Source organism: Chiloscyllium punctatum, chromosome 3, assembly GCF_047496795.1.
Source record: "Chiloscyllium punctatum isolate Juve2018m chromosome 3, sChiPun1.3, whole genome shotgun sequence".
Classification (NCBI taxonomy): Eukaryota; Metazoa; Chordata; class Chondrichthyes; order Orectolobiformes; family Hemiscylliidae; genus Chiloscyllium; species Chiloscyllium punctatum.
Window position 1 is genome coordinate 77,491,873 of NC_092741.1, and position 20,011 is coordinate 77,511,883.

At 40.4% G+C, this 20,011-nt stretch overlaps 1 protein-coding gene across 2 annotated transcripts in view; it reads left to right on the plus strand.

Moving 5' to 3' along the window:
* The window catches only part of frk (fyn-related Src family tyrosine kinase), a 114,060-nt gene that overhangs the window by 78,766 nt on the left and 15,283 nt on the right, over window positions 1-20,011 (plus strand). For both annotated transcript variants that reach the window (XM_072555673.1, XM_072555663.1), the window contains 3 exons: window positions 3,224-3,387; window positions 6,732-6,900; window positions 16,991-17,149. In XM_072555673.1, the coding sequence (XP_072411774.1) occupies window positions 3,224-3,387; window positions 6,732-6,900; window positions 16,991-17,149 (492 nt within the window). The remainder of the gene's footprint in view (window positions 1-3,223; window positions 3,388-6,731; window positions 6,901-16,990; window positions 17,150-20,011) is intronic.

The window sequence follows — 20,011 nt, forward strand, 5'->3', positions numbered from 1 at the left end:
ATATCACTACACTTATTTGCATTAAATTGTACTTACTATGCATCTGTGCATTTCACATCCTTATTCTGTTTATGTCCTCCTGAAGTCTGCTGCTATTGAACTCACTATTTGCAGTGCTACTGAGTTTGATATCATCTATAAACTTGAAAATGATATGCCTATTAACCAAGCTTGAGTCATTTATGTGTAGCATGAAAGGCAATGTCATAAATATGTCTTTCCATGTGCATATTTGTCTGCCTTGTATACAATTCCCAAGTGCATTAGACATGAATTATCCACACATTTTAGTGCATTGTTGATGATCTTGTGATTCTTTTCAAATGTACAAGTAATATGGTAATATATAATGTTTTTACTATGTGGAGAAAGTAAGTCAGAAAATGGATAATAACAAGATGATGAAGTAACAATACTCACAATGATAGCTTGGAGAATTGAAATGAATGATGGAGAAATACATTTCCATTGTATAGGACACAGTATTTTTTGGCCACTTGAATACTAATCAGACTTATGAAACAATGCTTACTTTTTTATGTCTGAATTATTTGTTTCTGTTCAACATCTCACACTACAAGAACAACAGTCAATTGGCCATGGTTTTATTTGCTACAACTCGTCTATAAACATAGACAGCCAACCTTAAAAGTCTGAGCCCCTTTATACTCTTTCAAAGTATTGCCTGATGTATCTGATAAAACAGAGCAGATAGTTTTATCAAAGGAAGATAAACTCAGGATTGACATCTGGTGAACATTGCACAGAATCTTCATCTTTTGTCGGTATTCTTGCTACAAGAAAGAAATCACAAAATTTACAGTTACAATGTAGCTAAGTAATTTGCATTCATTTAGTGCCTTTCAAGATCTCAAAATACGTTATCTATACTTGAGCTGTCAGAAACCTTTTGAAATGTAGTTACTGTGGCAACATTAATGAATGTTGCAGTGAACTTGAAAACAGCAAACTAAAATAGCATAAAATAAATGAAATAACCTTCCTTAGTAATGTGAATTGAGAGACAGTAATCGAATACTTGTGCTTTGGAACTTGCCACACGTCTAGCCAAGCTGTTCCAGTACAGCTACATTATTGGGATCGACATGACAATGTGAAAAATCGCCCAGGTATGTTTAAAAGCAGTAAAATCTGACGTGGCCTATTACCAGCCCATTAATCTACTCTCGACCGAAAGTGGCCATCAGCAGTGCTATCAAACAGCTCTTGCCTAGCAATAACCTGATTACCGATGCTCATTTTGGGTTTTGTCAAGTTGTCCACCCTGGATTCAAGTATCTTCAAAAAAGCTGAACTCCAAAGGTGAGGTGAGAAAGACTGCTTATGATTTCAAGGCCACATTTGACTGAGTTTGGTACCAAGGAACCCTAGCAAAAAACGGATATCAGGGGCAAACTCTCTGTTGATTGGAGTCATACTTTATCCCTTTTAAGCTATGCCAATGCATTTTATCCAAATAAACTCCATTCAAAAATAGCTATGCCAAACAGTTTTCTTTCCATTTGTAATAAAGATGTACTAATACCAGAGGACACAACCATGTTAAGGGTTAGAGACAAACAAAACTGCAGATACTGGAATCCAAAAGAGACAGGCAGGAGTCTGGGAGAATACAGCAAGCCGGGTAGCATCAGGAAGTGGACAAGTCGATGTTTTTGGTGTAACCCTTCTCAGGTCTTTAGTAGCTGTCTTAAGTGCTCTTTGATCTACTTTGTTCTCCATGAGGTGCTATCCATTGTGTGGGATTTGGAAGCCTGCCTGTATCTCCAAAGAATATAAATGAGGTAGCCGTGGTTACATAGCCTTTGCAAATTTTCTTATGAGGTGGTCCAGCTGTAGACTTTAGCATCTTGGTTTCTGTTAGGGTAGTCCGCATTGTCGATTTTGGTACTAGGACCGAGTTTTGGTTGAGGGACTGCTGGGTGAAGTAAGCCAAATGATTGGACAGAATATATCTAACCAGTAGTGCTACTGCACTAACAGAGGGCAGCACCTCAACATTCTCACTGTTTTGTGTGAAAGTTGTACATAAGAATGACTTGATGATATACACGTCTTTTTCCATGAGCTCCCTCAAGCATATCGAGTTGTATGAAGTGCAAGAATCCAGAACCTGAATAGCATAAGTCTCACTTTCCATAAAGGTTGCAGAGTTATCATCGTAATCTTTATTGCAGTGTCCTGTATGTAGAAATGAGGACGTGGCCAATGAACTGGAAGTGTTCACTTGTGGCATCTGTTGGAGAATTGATCATGGGCCATCTTTCCCTGCTGCCTTTGCAGCAGCTAACATGTGATCCGTAATTCATCCCGTGTAGCTTCCTTTAACTGACTATTGTACATTTCTGCTGATTTTTGAGCTCGTGTTTGCAAGAAAGTGGGTCACAGTTGCTCTTCACTTGCTGATGAATAATATTTCGAAGATGTGCATATTGGGAGAGCATCATCAGATAGAGAAAGAAAGAAGAACCCAGGTATTGGGAAATGAGGGTGGTAGGAGGTCCTTCTCTGTAAGGACTGTATGAATATCTTTGAATCTTTTGCATTGTGCCTCATTTATAACACACAAACAAAAATACATCACCCCTTATAGGAGGTGCAAGTTCCTTTTAAATTGTATGAGTGTTGGCTGAATTTGCACTATCAATACAGAGCATATGCTAAGAATTAATGTGGGTGTGGTTGCACCTCAGCTATTACATTCAAGTGAGGGACAAACCATTCATTAGGCAAAAAGAACATAAAACACGCATTCAGTGTCCGATAATGCAAATAGCAATTCACCTTGAATTAGCTCTGCTTATTTTATAAGGTTTAAGAATGCTGTTGAACCAGTTTTACTCTACTCTATTTAAAGTCAAGCACAAAGTCCTAAATAGATTAGTAAGGGTAGTGTGGGTGTTCAACTGTTAGCACATATTTGTCTCACAAGCACATCCATCATCTTCTCTCTTGCAACTTTTAAATTTAACTTCTGTGTTGGTTGGTTTGTTGTTGTTTTAACTGGTCCATGTGATTCATTATGGTTAGGTTCTTTGGTTCAGGCTTTATTCAATCAAGCTGACTAAAAACAATTGAATTTTGGCTTAGGTTACATGCTAGTTCTTTCACTTGGCTGTTTGTCAAGCAATCATTAACTGTTAATATTGTTAATGCTTTGAAAAATTGCATTTTGAATGCTGTATTTGTTTCATATTTACAGTTCGTGACGAAGACACTGTGAAACATTATAAAATCAGGCGCTTGGATGAAGGAGGATTTTTTATCACGAAAAGAGCAACCTTCCAAACGTTGACAGAGCTTGTGAACCACTATTTGCGAAAGCAAGATGGCTTGTGCACACATCTTAGAACTCCATGCCGGAAGGTGAAGCAAATGTTTAATTTTATCAAAACACTTTATTTTACTTTATTGAGTCCTTTACTCGTCTGTTTTTCAATAAGATGTTTAACCAGAGAAAATAAAACTAAGATTGTTTTTTTGCAAACAAAGATTAATGCAGCAGTTCTCTATCGTAAAGACTATTGGAGAAAAAAGAACCGGAAATGGCATCACTCATCTTAAGAAACCAACCCCTATAAATAGCGAGGCAGGACATACCACCAGCTCTTCGCCGCAGACTCTTACTGATGATGTTACCTAGTATGGTGATGAAACATCGGAAAACAAATCTTCCAGCTCAGTGAGCTAACTTACCTACTTACCATCAGCCTGAGCTACATAACTTCTCAAAAATTGCTAATAAACAAAGTATTCTCCCAAAGAGTGTATTCTGTTTGTTGGCTTTGCAGGACAAACACAGTAATGACACGTTTGAAATGATGTCCAGTGAAGTTATATGATGGAACTGAGAAGTAGGAAAAGAACGATCACCTTTTTGGGATTGTACTAGAGCACAACCCCCCCTCTAATAAATATGTAAGGAGATCTCAGATACCTGTAAAATTAATAGGATTGTAATGGCAGCAGCATTTTAAGTTTCCAGAAATAGACTGGGACAGCCAGTGTTAAAGGCTTATGTGGAGAGGAATTTAAATGTGTGCAAGGAAATTGTCTTATTATGTACCTACTGGAGAAGGAGCAAAACGTGACCTTCTCTTGGAAAATAAAGCAGGGCAAGTGACTGAAGGGTCAGTGGGGGAGCACTGTGGGGCCAGTCATCACAATTGTATTAGCTTTAATATAGTGATAGAAAAGTATTGACCCAATCTAAAAGTTAAATTCTAAATTGGAGCAAGGCTAATTTTGATGGTATTAGGCACAAATTTACAAAAGTTGATTGGGAGAGGCTACTCGCAGGTAAAGGGACAGCTGAAAAGTAGGAGGCCTTTATAAATGAAATAATGAGAATTTAGAGTCAGTATGTTCCAGTTTGTGCAAAGGGTGAGACTGGTAGATGTAGGAACAAATTAAGGCTCTATTAGAGATAAAGAAAGAGGCATATGTCAGGTATAGACAGCTGGGATCAGTGAATCCCAAGAGCAGTATCAAGGCAGTAGGAGTATACTTAAGAGGGAAATCACAAAAGCAAAAAGTGAACATGAGATATCTTTGGCAAGTAAGTTACAGAAAATCCAAAGAGATTTTACAATGCTCAAGGAAAATGTATAACTACGGACAGAATAGGACACCTTAAAGATCATCAAGGTGATCGATGTGTAGAACCACAGGACATAGGTGAGATGCTAAACATATGTTTTGCATCAGTGTTTACAGTGGAGAATCTTTGTGGGAAGCTGGGGAAGAGATTATTGAGTCCCTTTCAAGATATTTGTATGGATAGCCACAGGTGAGATGCCAAAAGACTGGAGGTTGGCTAATGTGGTGCCATTATTTAAGAAAGATGGTAGGAAAAGCCAGGGAAATATAGACTGATGACTTTGACATCAGGGGTGGTTAGTTGTTGGAGGGGATTCTGAGGAATCATATTGACATGTATTTGTAAAGACAATGACTGATCAGGGATAGTCAACATGTCTCACTAACTTGATTGAGCTTTTTGAAGAAGTGGCAACGAAGATTGATGAAGGCAGAGCAGTAGAAGTTGCCTGTATGGACTTCTTCAAGCTGTTCAATAAGGTTGTGCATGGTAGTCTGGTTAGCAAGGCTGGATCAGATGGGATCCAGGGAGAACTAACTATTTGGATACAAAATTGGCTTGAAGGTAGGAGACAAAGGGTGGTGGTGGTGAATTGTTTTTTGGATGGAGGTTCATGACCAGAGGACCACAATGATCACTGTTATGTCCATTGCTTTTTGTCATATATGTACATGATTTGGATGTGAATATAGGATGAATGGTTATTAAGTTTGGAGATAACACCAAAATTGGTTATCTCAGAGTACAATGGGACATTGACCAGATGGGCCAATGGGCTGAGGAGTCTCAAATGGAATTTAATTTAGATAAATGTGAGGTGTTGCATTTTGGAAAAGCAAATCAAAGTCGGGCTTACATACTAATGGTCGGGTCCTGGTTGTGTTGCTGAATGAAGAGATCTTGGGGTGTAGGTTCATAGTTCCTTGAAAGTGGAGTCCCAGGTAGACAGGATAGTGAAGAAGGTATTTGGTACGCTTGCCTTTATTGGTCAGAGCATTGAATACAGGAGTTAGGATGTCATGTTGCGGCTATACAGGACATTGGTGAGACCACTTTGGAATACTGCATTCAACTCTGGTCTCCCTACTGTGGAAAATGTTATTAAACTTGAAAGAGTTCAGAAATATCTAAGAATATTGCCGGAGTTGGAGGGTTTGAGTTATAGGGAGAAGCTGAGTAAGCTGGGGTTATTTTCCATGGAGTGTCGGAGGCTGAGGGGTGACCTTATGGAAGTTTAGACAATCATGAGGGGTATGAATAAGGTAAATAGACAAGGTATTTTCCCTGAGGTAGTCTAAAACCAGAGGGCATAGTTTTAAGGTGAGAGGGGAAAGGTTTAAAATGGACCTAAGGGGCAACTTTTTTTTAACGAAGAAGGTGGTGTACATAACGAAGAAGGAGCTGCACCACTTTATACATGAGGAAGTGGTGGAGGCTGGTACAATGATAACATTTAAAAGGCATCTGGATAGATACATATATAGGAAGGTTTTAGAGGGATATGGGTCAAATGCTGGCAAAGGGACTAAATTTATTCTGGATAGTTGGTCAGCATGGATGAGTTGGACCGAAAAATCTATTTCCGTGTTGTATAATTCTATGACTCTATGACTATAGTCAATCAGTCTGCATTTGGAAAACCCCAAACCTAATTTCTGTGATTGGACAGAACGTGATCTACAATTCTGATTGTGCAATGCTGGCAACTAGTTTAAGATAACTAATCAGGCTCATAATGTGGCTGTTTTATTCTTGCTTGAAGAATTAATGCTTGCAAACAAAATAAATATGCTCAAATCATCCACTTATTTTGAATTGCAAGTAGGTATGGAGAGCACATAGTTCCCTTTTGTTTTCTGTCTAGCAATTTCTTAGCCTATCAAAATCAACTTGCTGAGCAACCAAGTCTCCTTTCCTTCTGTACTGTAAATAGTTGTGTTTGAGGATGGATGTTTTTACATTCTTCATGACACAGTTAAGATGAATGTTTCTCTTAGATTTGATATTAATCTTCAATTAAATTTATCTGTATCTTATGGATACTTATTTATTGGCTCTGTATGCAATATTGAAACATGTAACATGATTGCTCTTTGTTTTAAATCATTAGGTAGAAACACCAGTCACTGTTGGATTATCCTACAACACTGTGGATCATTGGGAAATTGCACGTGACTCTCTGAAACTGATAAAGAAATTAGGTGCTGGAACATTTGGAGAAGTATGGCAAGGAGTTTGGAATGACAGAACTCAAGTTGCAATAAAAACATTGAAAACAGGTATGATCATTTACTTGGCTTGTGGAAGTGATTAAGAATAAAAACAGAAAATTGTTACTCATTATCTGAAATTAAGAGGTGGGCTAATTAAGAATAAATAAGAAAATAATAAAGAGATAAAAATGTGAATACATAAAGATATGGAAACAGAAATAGAAGACTTCTAGTGAAGATTGAATTTTAAAAGGCACTTGGAACTTAACTGATAAAATGGTTGAAGCTTAGAAATCAAAGGTTTAAAAAACTTTTAAGATCTTGTAAATATATAAGGTGAGGTAATAAATTGGGAGGGTATGATAAAATTCTGTAGATTCTAAAATTTCAATGGATGGTTATGCAAGATGGGCAGATGGATGACTTATGTAGTTTAGAACAGTGAAAAAAAATGCATCCGAAAACAGGAGCAGAAAAAGAAATACATATTAACTGGTCAAATTTTAAACTGAATAATGAAGCAGAACAATCGTGATGCACAAGTGAAGAGATTCTCTCCTTAAAACTCAATGACACAAGCTATTTTAGAAAGCAAACCCATTTCTTCATTTTGTGATTAGAAGCAAGAACCCCAATTTTGATCTGTCTCCTTGTTTTCTACCAGGAATGAAGTATTAGTGAGATTAAAATTGAAAAATAATACTTTTTGCAATATGTCTGCCTGAAGCTTGTCCATTGTCATCTTCGAGCCAAGTTTAATATGGGTGTCCCAGTCTGATTACTACAACCTGAATCTGAATCTAATTATCCTGACATAGATAAGACCCCAATGCCATTTTGTTTGATAATGAATGGCACCCTGGCTGTGAAGGCCATGTTTATTTCCACTTAGCAGAAAGCCGCCATAACCAGAAATCTTTAAAAAGTCATATGCAGTAGGTTGCACTGGGAAACCTAAGTAATGTATTTATATAAGTGAGAATTTTTTTCCAATCTAGTCCCACCTGCCAGCACCCGGTCCATATCCCTCCAAACCCTTCCTATGCATATACCTATCCAAATGCCTTTTAAATGTTGCAATTGTACCAGCCTCCACCACTTCCTCTGGCAGCTCATTCCAAACACGAAAACAGCCCTAGCCTGTTCAGCCTCTCCCAAAAACTCAAATCCTCCAACCCTGGCAACATTCTTGTAAATCTTTTCTGAACCCTTTCAAGTTTCACAACATTTTTCCAATAGGAAGGAGACCAGAATTGCACGCAATATTCCAACAGTGGCCTAACCAATGTCCTGTACAGCCGCAACATGACCACCCAACTCCTGTACTCAATGCTCTGACCAATAAACGAAAGCATACCAAATGCCTTCTTCACTATCCTATCTACCTGTGACTCTACTTTCAAGGAGCTATGAATCTGCACTCCAAGGTCTCTTTGTTCAGCAACACTCCCGAGGACGTTACCATTAAGTGTATGAGTCCTGCCAAGATTTGCTGTCCTAAAATGCAACACTTCACATTTATCTGAATTAAACTCCAACTGCCACTTCTCAGCTGATTGGCCCATTTGATCAAGGTCCCATTGTAATCTGAGGTAACCTTCTTCGCTGTCCACTACACCTCCAATTTTGGTGTCATCTGCAAACTTATTAACTATACCTCTTATGCTCACATCCAAATCATTTGTATGTAGAACATAGAACATAGAGCAATAATACAGCGCAGAACAGACCCTTCAGCCCTCGATGTTGCGCTGACCTATGAACTATTCTCAGCTCGTCCCCCTACACTAACCCATCATCATCCATGTGCTTATTCCAAGGATTGTTTAAATTTTCCTAATGTGGCTGAGTTGACTACATTGGCAGACAGGGCATTCCATGCCCGTACCACTCTCTGAGTAAAGAACCTGCTTCTGATGTCTGTGTCTTATATCTATCACCCCTCAATTTATAGTTATGCCCCCTTGTACACGCTGACGTCATCATCCTAGGAAACTAACTTTCACTGTCTACCGTATCTAATCCTCTGATCATCTTGTATGTCTCTATCAAATCCCCTCTTAGCCTTCTTCTTTCTAATGAGAACAGACCCATGCCTCTCAGTCTTTCCTTGTAAGACCTTCCCTCCAGACCAGGCAACATCCTGGTAAATCTCCTCTGCACCTTTTCAATGCTTCCACATCCTTCCCGAAATATGGCCACCAGAACTGTACACAATATTCCAAGTGTGGCCGCCCCAGCGTTTTGTATAGTTGCAGCATGAAATTGTGGCTCCAGAACTCAATCCCTCTACGAATGAAACCTAACACACCGTATGCCTTCTTAACAGCACTATCAACCTGGGTGGCAACTTTCTACTCCAAGATCCCTCTGCACATCCACACTATCAAGAATCTTTCCATTGACCCAGTACTCTGTCTTCCTGTTATTCTTCCCAAAGTGCATTACCTCACATTTAGCTGCATTGAACTCCATTTGCCACCTCTCAGCCCAATTCTGCAGTTTATCCAAGTCCCCCTGCAACTTGTAACATCTTTCCAGACTGTCCACTACTCCACCAACTTTAGTGTCATCTGCAAACTTACTAATCCACCACCTGTGCCTGCCTGCTAAACCACCCTCAATTCCATACCTCTGCATTTTCTCCAACAGCCTACCATGTGTATAAATGATGAAAAGTAGTGGACCCAGCACCGATCCTTGTGGCACTCCACTGGTCACAGGCCTCCAGTCTGAAAAACAACCCTCCACCAATATCCTCTGTCTTCTACCTTTCAGCCAGTTCTGTATCCAAATGGCTAGTTCTCCCTGTATTCCATGTGATCTAACCTTGCTAACCAGTCTCCCATGGGAAACCTTGTTGAACACCTTACTAGATCATGTGTACTGCTCTGCCCTCATCAATCCTCTTTGTTACTTCTTCAAAAAACTCAGGCAACTTTGTGAGACATAATTTCCCACGCACAAAGCCATGTTGACTATCCCTAATCAGTTCTTGCCTTTCTAAGTACATGTACATTCTCTCCCTCAGGATTCCCTCTAACAACTTGCCGACCACCAACATCAGGCTCACTGGTCTGTAGTTCCCTGATTTTTCCTTACCACCTTTCTTAAACAGTGGCATCATGTTTGCCAACCTCCAGCCTTCCAGCACGTCACCTGTGACTATCAATGATACAAATATCTCAGCAAGAAGCCCAGCAATCACTTCTCTAGCTTCCCACAGAGTTCTAGGGTACACCTGATCAAGTCCTGGGGATTTATCCACTGTAATGCTTTTCAAGACATCCAGCACTTCCTCCTCTGTAATGTGGACATTTTTCAAGATGTCATCATCTATTTCCCTCCATTCTATATCTTCTGCGTCCTTTTCCACAGTAAATACTCATGCAAAATTCTCGTTTTGTATCTTCCCCATCTCCTGAGGCTCCACACAAAGACCGCCTTGCTGATCTTATGCTTCCTTCTTTTTCTTAACCAAGCCATCAATTTCTTTAGTCATCCAACATTCCCTATACCTACCAGCCTTTCCTTTCACCCTAACAGGAATATACTGTCTCTTGATTCTTGTTATTTCATTTCTGAAGGCTTCCCATTTTCCAGCCATCCCTTTACCTGCAAATATCTGCCCCCAATCAGCTTTTGAAAGTCTTGCCTCATACCGTCAAAACTGGCCTTTCTCCAACTTGTAGATCTGGTCTATCCTTTTACATCACTGTTTTAAGACTAATAATTTTAAAGCATCGCTGGCCCCAAAGTGCTCTCCCACTGACACCTCAGTCACCTGCCCTCCTTATTTCCCAAGAGTAGGTCAAGTTTTGCACCTTCTCTAGTAGGTACATCCACATACTGAATCAGAAAATTTTCTTGGACACTCTTAACAAATTCCTCTCCATCTAAACCCTTAACACTATGGCAGTCCCAGTCTATGTTTGGAAAGTTAAAATCCCCTACCATAACCACCCTATTATTCTTACAGATAGCTGAGATCTCCTTACAAATTTGTACCTCGATTGCCTTCTGAATATTAGGGGTTCTATAATACAGTCCCAATAAGGTGATCACCCCTTTCTTATTTCTGAGTTCCACCCAAATAACTTCCCTGGATGTATTTCCAGGAATATCTTCCCTCAGCACAGCTGTAATGCTATCCCTTATCAAAAATGCCACTCTCCCTCCTCTCTTGCCTCCCTTTTTGTCCTTCCTGTAGCATTTGTATCCTGGAACATTAAACTGCCAGTCCTATCCATCCCTGAGCTATATTTTTGTAATGCTATGATGGACTGTAATGCCCAGTCCTATGTTCCTAACCATGCTCTGAGTTCATCTGCCTTCCCTATTAGGGCCCTTGCATTGAAATAAATGCAGTTTAATTTATCAGTCCTACCTTGTTCTCTGCTTTGTCCCTGTCTGCCCTGACTGTTGGACTTGCTTCTATTCTCAACTGTACCAGTCTCAGATCAATCTCTTCCTTCAGTATGTCCCCTTCAGAATCTCAACCTTTTCCCTTCCTATGTCATTGTTTCCAATGTACACAATGGCCTCCTGCAGGCCCCTCTCCCCCTTGAAAACATTCTGCGCCCTCTCTGAGACATCCTTGATCCAGGCACCAGGGAAGCAACACCATTCTGATTTTTTGCTGCTGGCCACAGAAACGTTTTCTGTACCTTGGACTGGAGAGTCCCCCAACACAATCGATCACTTGGAACCCGACATACCCCTCATTGCATTAGAGCCAGTCTCGATACCAGAAACATGGCTGTCCCTGCTATGTTCCCCTGTGTATCCATCATCCTCTACACTTACCAAAACAGCATACCTGTTTGAAATGGGATAGCCACAGAAGACTCCTGCACTAGCTGCTTACCTCTCTTACCTGTCCTGGAGTTAACCCATCTATGTGACTGTATCTGAGACTTTTCCCCCTTCCTCTAACTACCATCCATCACATTCTCTTGCTCTTGTACATTCCTCAATGCCTCTAACTGTCTCTCCAACCGATCCATTGGATCTGATAGGATTCGCAACAAAGGCATTTATTGTAGATATAATCCTCAGTAACCCGTAAACTCTCCCTAAACTCCCACATCTGACAAGAACAGCATATCACTCTAAAAAGGCCATTTTTGCTTCTTTCAGTCTATAGACCCAGAAAATAGCACTATCTTATTTCTCTACAAAACACTGCTCCAGGTTAAATTAATACTTTAAATGACTGACACGGGGCATGTCATAGAGTCATAGTCATAGAGATGTACAGCATGGAAACAGACCATTCGGTCTAACCCATCCATGCCGACCAGATATCCCAACCCAATCTGGTCCCACCTGCCAGCACCTGGCCCATATCCCTCCAAACCCTTCCTATTCGTACACCCATCTAAATGCGTCTTAAATGTTGCAACTGTACCAGCCTGCACCACTTCCTCTGACAGCTCATTCCATACACGTACCACCCTCTGCGTGAAAAAGTTGCCCCTTAGGTCTCTTTTATATTTTTCCCCTCTCACCCTAAACCTAAGCCCTCTAGTTCTGGACTCCCCGACCCCAGGGAAAAGACTTTGTCTATTTATCCTATCCATGCCCCTCATGATTTTGTAAACCTCGATAAGGTCACCCCTCAGCCTCCGACGCTTATGGCTTCTCTCCTGTGTGGACCTGTTGGTATGTCTGCAGATGGCCCACATGACTGAATCCCTTCCCACACACTGAGCAGGTGAAAGACCTCTCCCCAGTGTGGACGCACTGGTGGGTCAGCAAGCCAGAAGAGTCAATGAACCCCTTCTCGCACTGACAGCAGGTGAACGGCCTCTCCTCTGTGTAGACCCACTTGTGGATCGGTAGTGTAGATGATTAAGCGAACCCCTTCCCGCACACCGAGCATGTGAATAGCCTCTCCCCGGTGTGGACACTCTTGTGGATCAGCAGTGCAGACGACTGAACAAATCCCTTCCTGCACATGGGGCAGGTGAACAGCTTTTCTCCCGCTGGTGCTTCTGAAGATGGCCCATCTGACTGAATGCCTGCCTGCACACAGAGCAAACAAACGGCCTCTCCCTTGTGTGAACGCGTCTGTGGGTTTCCAGCACCGATGTGGAAGGGAATCATTTCCCACTGTCCCCACATTTCCGTGGATTCCCTATGGGGGCAGCTTTCCTCGTGTTGCTCTGAGTTTGAAATTACAAACAAACGTGTACGTAATTTCTCCCCACCGTGAGTGGTGTCAGTTTGATTCACCCAAGCTGAGTAAACAGTTTGAAGCACCTTTCACAGATAACGCACTGAATCTCCCTCACTCGGATGTCTCAGTATTCTTCCTGCCACACCAGTGTCCAAAATCTCTCAAGCAAACAAAAGCAAACATTTCTTCTCGATTTGAATGGCTGCTGATTTTCATGTCACAATGAATTAAATGGTTCTGTCAGAAGTTGGTGTATCATGTGCTTTCAGATTTCTTTCTGCATGTCTTCAGTTGTTTGCACAGAGGAAGGAAGTTGCGGTCCAGGGTGAAACTCAATCTTCATTCAGAGGGAGAGAGAGAGAGAGGAGCAGCAATTTCTGAAGTTCATGGCGAATAGTGCCACTAAGTGGCATGGTGGCTCAGTGGTTAACACTGCTGCCTCACAGCACCAGGGATCTGGGTTCGATTCTAGCCTTGGGCGACTGTCTGTGTGGAGTTTGCACATTCTCCCCATGTCTGCGTGCAGGTTATGTGAATTGGCCATGTTAAATTGCCTGTAGTGTTAGGTGCATTAGTCACAGGGGAATGGGTCTGGGTGGGTTATTCTTCAGAGGGTTGGTGTGGACTTGATGGGCTGAAGGGCCTGTTTCCATACTGTAGGGAATTTAATCTAATACTTATGGCTTATATTTCTAAGTTTAATCAAGAGACATATCTCAATATAACATATAATCAAGAAAGAATCCACTCTGTTCACATCTGCAGACTTACTGTAAGGCCACACTTAAAAAATTCATTTATCTGTCTCTGTGCTGTGACCTCTCCCAAACAGGTTCCTTCAAGGTTTGTTGTGAATTTCACTGTTTGTTAGTTTTCTCAGACACACTCCGATATGTTCAGTCCCTTATCTTAAATCTCTGTCCCATGATAATTGATCCCTCGATCAAGGTGAAAAATTTCTTCCTGTTTATCCTATCTATGTATTTCATCATTTTATACATCTCAGTCATGTCTCCTCTCAGTCTCCTCTGCTCTAAGGCAAACAACACCTGTTTGACCAATTCCAGCCCAGGCAATATCCTGGTAAATCTCCTCTGCACCCTCTCCAGTGCTATCATGTCCCTCTTAAAATGTGAATGAAGTTGACTGTGTACACCAGTGCTCTCGAGAAGGGAAGTATTTAGTGAAATGAGATGACTTTCCAGAATGAGTCAATGATGGTCTCAAACCAAAAATATTGTGTTAAAATCCTGAAGAGGTTACATAACCTGAGTCTGTTTAAACTGAGATATATAACAGTTGAGGAAACATCTCCAATCTAGGAGTTAAAGTCACGGTTAAACATATCAAGATGTTAGACACATGGACACTGTATGAGTGGTATTTAGGGTACAATGCAAGCTGTGTTTTTGAGTACTTTACCAGGGATTTGTTTTGGGTATTATACAAAAGCTGTTTTCTTTCTCTTTTTGATTTATAAATAAGTGCTTTGAGATTAATTAGATTATACGTTTACTCTGTTTAAAAATCTTTGAATTTGTGTTGTAAGAAGCTAGTTTAGTTTATTTTGTTTTATTGTAATTTCTCTTGTTGATAAGCTTCTGTTTTCTTGTTAAAGCAAAATCTGCCACATTGCGTATGTATGTTTCAGTGAGTGACCACTTTATAAAAACCAAGACAAAACAAAATCTGATATGTCAAGCCAGATTTCAATCTGAGGGCAGACTTGTCCAATAATAACATCAGCTGAGATTGTAACAGAATGAAAAGCAAATCATCTTTGTTTTTGTTAGACTATAGTTGGTGCATTGCACATCCATTTTGGTCATCCCACTGTAGGAATGTGACACCTCTATATCTTCTTGATTCATCCCAAGCCACAATGACCAGCAAGACCATGGATCACATTATGATTGCATTATCCTAGATGACCAATAGTTATTCACATTTCACTCCCTTGGGACAAATCAATTCATTCTGAGCACAAGCATTAGGTTTCAGAACAGAATGCATTCTAGTAGGAAAATGTAGCCTGTTTAACAGGGAAATCTCTTCACAGAATGCATTAGAGCAACCAATCTCTTATTCTTTAGATTCATAATTAATTTTTTAAAAAATCTACGAAAGACTGCAATCTGTAGGTCTGAGGCCTTGGTAGCATACTTCCAGGAAGCCTGCTGTCACAATTAGAAATAGCCAGAAAGAAAGGGGGTGGAACATCAAACAAACTAATTGATGAAAGTGACAGGTACAAGACAAATAAGTTGTTTGTTCCCCTGTTGATGAGGAAAGAAAAGTGACTGAGTGAAGTGAATTTACTTTTGACTACTTTATTGTACATGAGCTGTTTGGGAAAGCAGGCACCCTGCTAACTTACACCTGGCCTTATTTTGTTGTGAAAAGATGTAGAAAAGATGTATGAGAAGGTTCTAGGGTGAGATAATTTGGTTATATGGATAGATTGGAAAAGTTGAAGTTGCTCCCCTTTGTGAGAAGTTTGGAAGTCTGTTCATTAAAAGTGTTCAGTATGGTGTCCACTTGTGGTTACCCCATTATAGGAAGGATGTTATTAAGCTGAAGAGGGTTCAGAAAGATTTACAAGGTGTTGCTGGCAATGGAAGTTTTTAAAATGAGGCTGGATAGGCTGGGACCTTTTTCACTGGAGCACAGGAGTTTGAGGGGTGACTTTGTAGATATTTACAAAATGATGAGGGCTATAGTTAAGGTGAATGACAGGTGTTTTTTCCCGAAGGTAAGGGATTTCAAAACTTGGTGTATTTTTAAGGTGAGAAGAGAAAGATTTAAAAAAAGACATGAGGGGCATTTTTTTGGCGCAGAGAGTGGTTGGTGTGTGGGATGAACCTCCAGAGAAAGTGATGGATGCAGGTACAGTTGCAAAATTTAAACGACATTTAGATAAATATATGACTAGAAGTACTTGGAGGAATGTGGGCCAAGTGCAGGAGGGTGAGTCTAATTTGTTTTGAGATTATAGCCAGCATGGACTGGTTGGACGAAAGGACTATTTCCATCCTGTATGACTCTATGACAGTGAGATGGAGTAGATAGACAGACAGAAGCTGTTCCAATTGGCAAATGATTTGAGAACCTGATGACCAGCTTTAAAATGATTGACAGAAGAGCTAAAGACACTATGAGGAAAGAATTTTTAAAGCTGTAAATGGGCTTCCTGTGAATAAGCCAGAAGCAATCATAGCTTTCAAAAGTGAATTGGATAAGCATGTAAAGTAAAGAAATATTGGCAGGCTGGGAGAAATGGGTCTGGGAGTGGATCTGGGTAAACTATTCTTTCAGGGAGCCAACATAGACCGTGTAAGCCCATAATTATATTTATGGGTTTGCCTCAATATTTTCTGATCTAGAGCTGACCCTTCTGAATTATCTAATTGTATACCATTGAATATTCATCTGAAAGGGTTAGTACTGAGGGGCAGTGCCTGAAGCACCACCCATTATGCTGATGTTATTAATCTTGTGGGTAGAACAGCTTAGCATTTCAAAAGCGAGATCTAACATCTGGACCTACTCTGTAATAGGTTTCTGTAACAGTGTCTGACTATTGAAGTAATCTGTGACTAGTTGCTAATATTCAATAAACAGTATCATTTTAACTACAAGAGACCCTTCTAGTTAGACCAGAAATTAGTTTTCCTCTACCTCCTGAGACCAAGCATTGTATTGAGTGAGCATGCTTATGCCCTATACAGTGATGCAGCATGAGCACTATTTCAGGTTTGTACATAGTTCCAGTTTGGATTCAGGGGTTGAATTCTGGAGTGAGACTTGAACCCACAAACTTTTGCTAGCACCAAACTAAACCGACACCCGTGGGCTACATAAATTTAATGCTGATAGCCCATTAAATAGATGAATTATAATCACTCCATTAGCTTTTATTACGTATGTCATTGGAAAGGATACATGTTTAAATTTGGTTTCTATGTCCACCTTTAGGTACAATGGCTAAAGAAGACTTCCTGAGGGAGGCACAAATAATGAAGAGGCTGAGACATCCAAAGTTAATCCAGCTGTATGCTGTCTGCACTGTAGAAGAACCAATTTACATTATTACTGAATTAATGAAAAATGGGAGCTTGCTTGACTACTTACACAGTAAGTATAATGACCTTCCACAATCAGCTCTGCTTTAGCTCATACCAAGAGAATTATAATAAAATGCAACAATATACAGCAATAATTTATCAAGAGGGTGAGACTGTGCAATTAGTTCCAAAAGGGAATAAACTGTAGGAAATGAGCACTTTCCACCTGTTCCCTTGATATTTATCTGAGAGAGAGCCTATCCTGGTGGCTGTTCTGAAAGAGAAATGAGGTTGTATAATTTGTTTCCATTGTCACTAATACACCCCGAGGTGTTGTCACTTTATTTGGTGGCAAGAATAACTTTAAACTTCTTTGCAGTTGGTTGAAATGATATTGAAAACCTCTTTCCTGGTGCTTTTAAAATGGATATAATGTAAATATTTCCATTAAGGCACCAAAACCTATAGTCAGGGAAACTACAATTTACTTCTCTTTGTAGATGTCTCTAAATTGTTGAGACAACATCTATAGGTGATGATATAAGATGATTATAATGATAGCAGATTCTCGGAAAGTCTCTTAAAAACATGTGTATAACACTGAAAGTTACCTAATAGTGCCACAAATTTATGTGAATTAGTATTTAGTTTTAACCTCCTCTCGAGTATCCTGTAATGTCCAGAATTGACCAGGATTTTGATTAATCATAACGCACAAATTATCTGACTTCTGCGTTCATGTTTGAAGCATTGCAAGTTTCCTTCCCCTCAATTTCTTTTAATGTTATTAAGTGCTTGAAGTTACTGCTTCCTGAGTGAAATTGTATGACGACTTAGTGCTCAATTCAGGAAGCACTGATGTCTGGAACCGTCACACTGCAATATCATTTTAGAGTAGTGTGTGTTTCTGTAAATCACAGTACAAATTGCTTGATGACTGCTGAGTGGTTTCAAAAACAAAATGGCTGCTGTCCACAGATTACTTGGTAGATAACCTAGCCATCACAGTTAATGCCTAACATCTTTATGCAATGAATATACGATTAGTATTGCCAATGTTGAAGATTTCAGGTTTAGCTCAGTTAGTGCCTTAAATCTCTCTACCTCTGTAACCACCACAGATCTATGAAAAACACACACTTAACATTAAAGGCTACTGTTAACATAATAAAATATCCCAAAGTGCTTTATAGGTACAATATAAAGCAAATTTGAGCCTGAGTCACGTAAATCAGTATTAGGGTGGAGGCCTAAGCAAAGATAGATACCTTTTCTTTATTCTCATAAAGAAAATCAATGAGATAGAGGGGCTTAGAGGTTGAGGGAGGGGAGTCCTTGGACTCCTCCATCGCCAGACCATAGCAACACGACGGCTGGAGGAAGAGCGCCTCATCTTCCACCTAGGAACCCTCCAACCACACGGGATGAACTCTGATTTCTCCAGTTTCTCATTTTCCCTCCCCTCCCCACCCTGTCTCAGTCCCAACCCTCGAACTCAGCACCACCTTCCTAAACTGCAATCTGCTTCCTGACCTCTCCGCCCCCACCCCCACTCCGGCCTATCACCCTCACCTTAACCTCCTTCCACCTATCACATTTCCAATGCCCCTCCCCCAAGTCCCTCCTCCCTACCTTTTATCTTAGCCTGCTTGGCACACTCTCCTCATTCCTGAAGAAAGGCTCATGCCCGAAACGTCGATTCTCCTGCTCCTTGGATGCTGCCTGACCTGCTGCGCTTTTCCAGCAACACATTTTCAGCTCTGATCTCCAGTATCTGCAGTCCTCACTTTCTCCTTGGAGGGAATTCAAGAACTTACAGACTTGGCAACTTAAAGCATGGCCACTATTGAAAGGGGAATTAAAATCAGGGATCTTCAAGAGGCCAAAATGAATTAAATGAGTGCAGACAACTTGGAGGACTGAAGACAATTACAAAGGTAGAGAGGCGTGATGGAGAGAATTGAAAACAGGGATGAGACATTTAGAATCCTGCATTGCTCAACCAGGAACCATTATAGGTCAGAGAATCACAAATGTGACAAATGAACAGGGCATGTTGCATCGATGTACATATGTATCAGTAGTTTGGGTTATCTTTAAATTACTGAATACGGGAGACCAGCCAAAAGTATGTTGGACCTTTTTTATTCATTCAGGTGATGTGTGGGGTTTGCTGCTGAGCAAGCATTTAGTGCCTTTTTTTAATCTGTTGAGAAGGTCATGTCAAGTTCCCTTCTTGAACTGCTGCAGACCATTTGGTGCAGGTGAACCCACAATGTTATTAGGTCCAGGTTTTTGACTCAGCAGCAGTGAAGAAACAGTGATATATTTCCAAGATAGGATGGTGGATAGCATGGAGGGGAACTTGCGCGTCATGGTATTCCCATGTATCTGATGCCCTCATCCTTCTAGTGGTGGTGGGTTTGGAAGGTATTGACTGAGGAGCTTTGGCAAATTTCTGCAGTGCATTTTGTAGATGGTGAACACTGCTGCTATTGTGCATTGAGGTGGAGACAGAGAGAGTGAATGTTTATAAATGAGTGGCACTTTGTCTAGTGGAAGTAAGCTTTTTAACTGTTATTGAATCTGTACTCGCCCAATGGAGCATAATCCATCAACTCCTGATTTGTTCTTTTTCAATGGCGGATAGGTTTTGGAGAATTAGGTGATGGGTTTCAAGCCATTAACCTGCTCTTTAACTACAGTATTTACCTGGTTCATTCAGTTCAGTTTCTGGTAAGCCCAGGATGTTGGTAGTGGGGGATTCAGCGATGCTAAGCTAATTGAATATCAAGTTGTGCTTGTTGGAAATGTTTATTTTCTGACATTTGTGTATCGCAAATGTTACTTGACACCTGTCATCCCAAGTCTGGATGTTGTCCAGTCCTTGCTGTGTTTGGCATAGATTGCTTCATTATCTGAGCAGTCACAA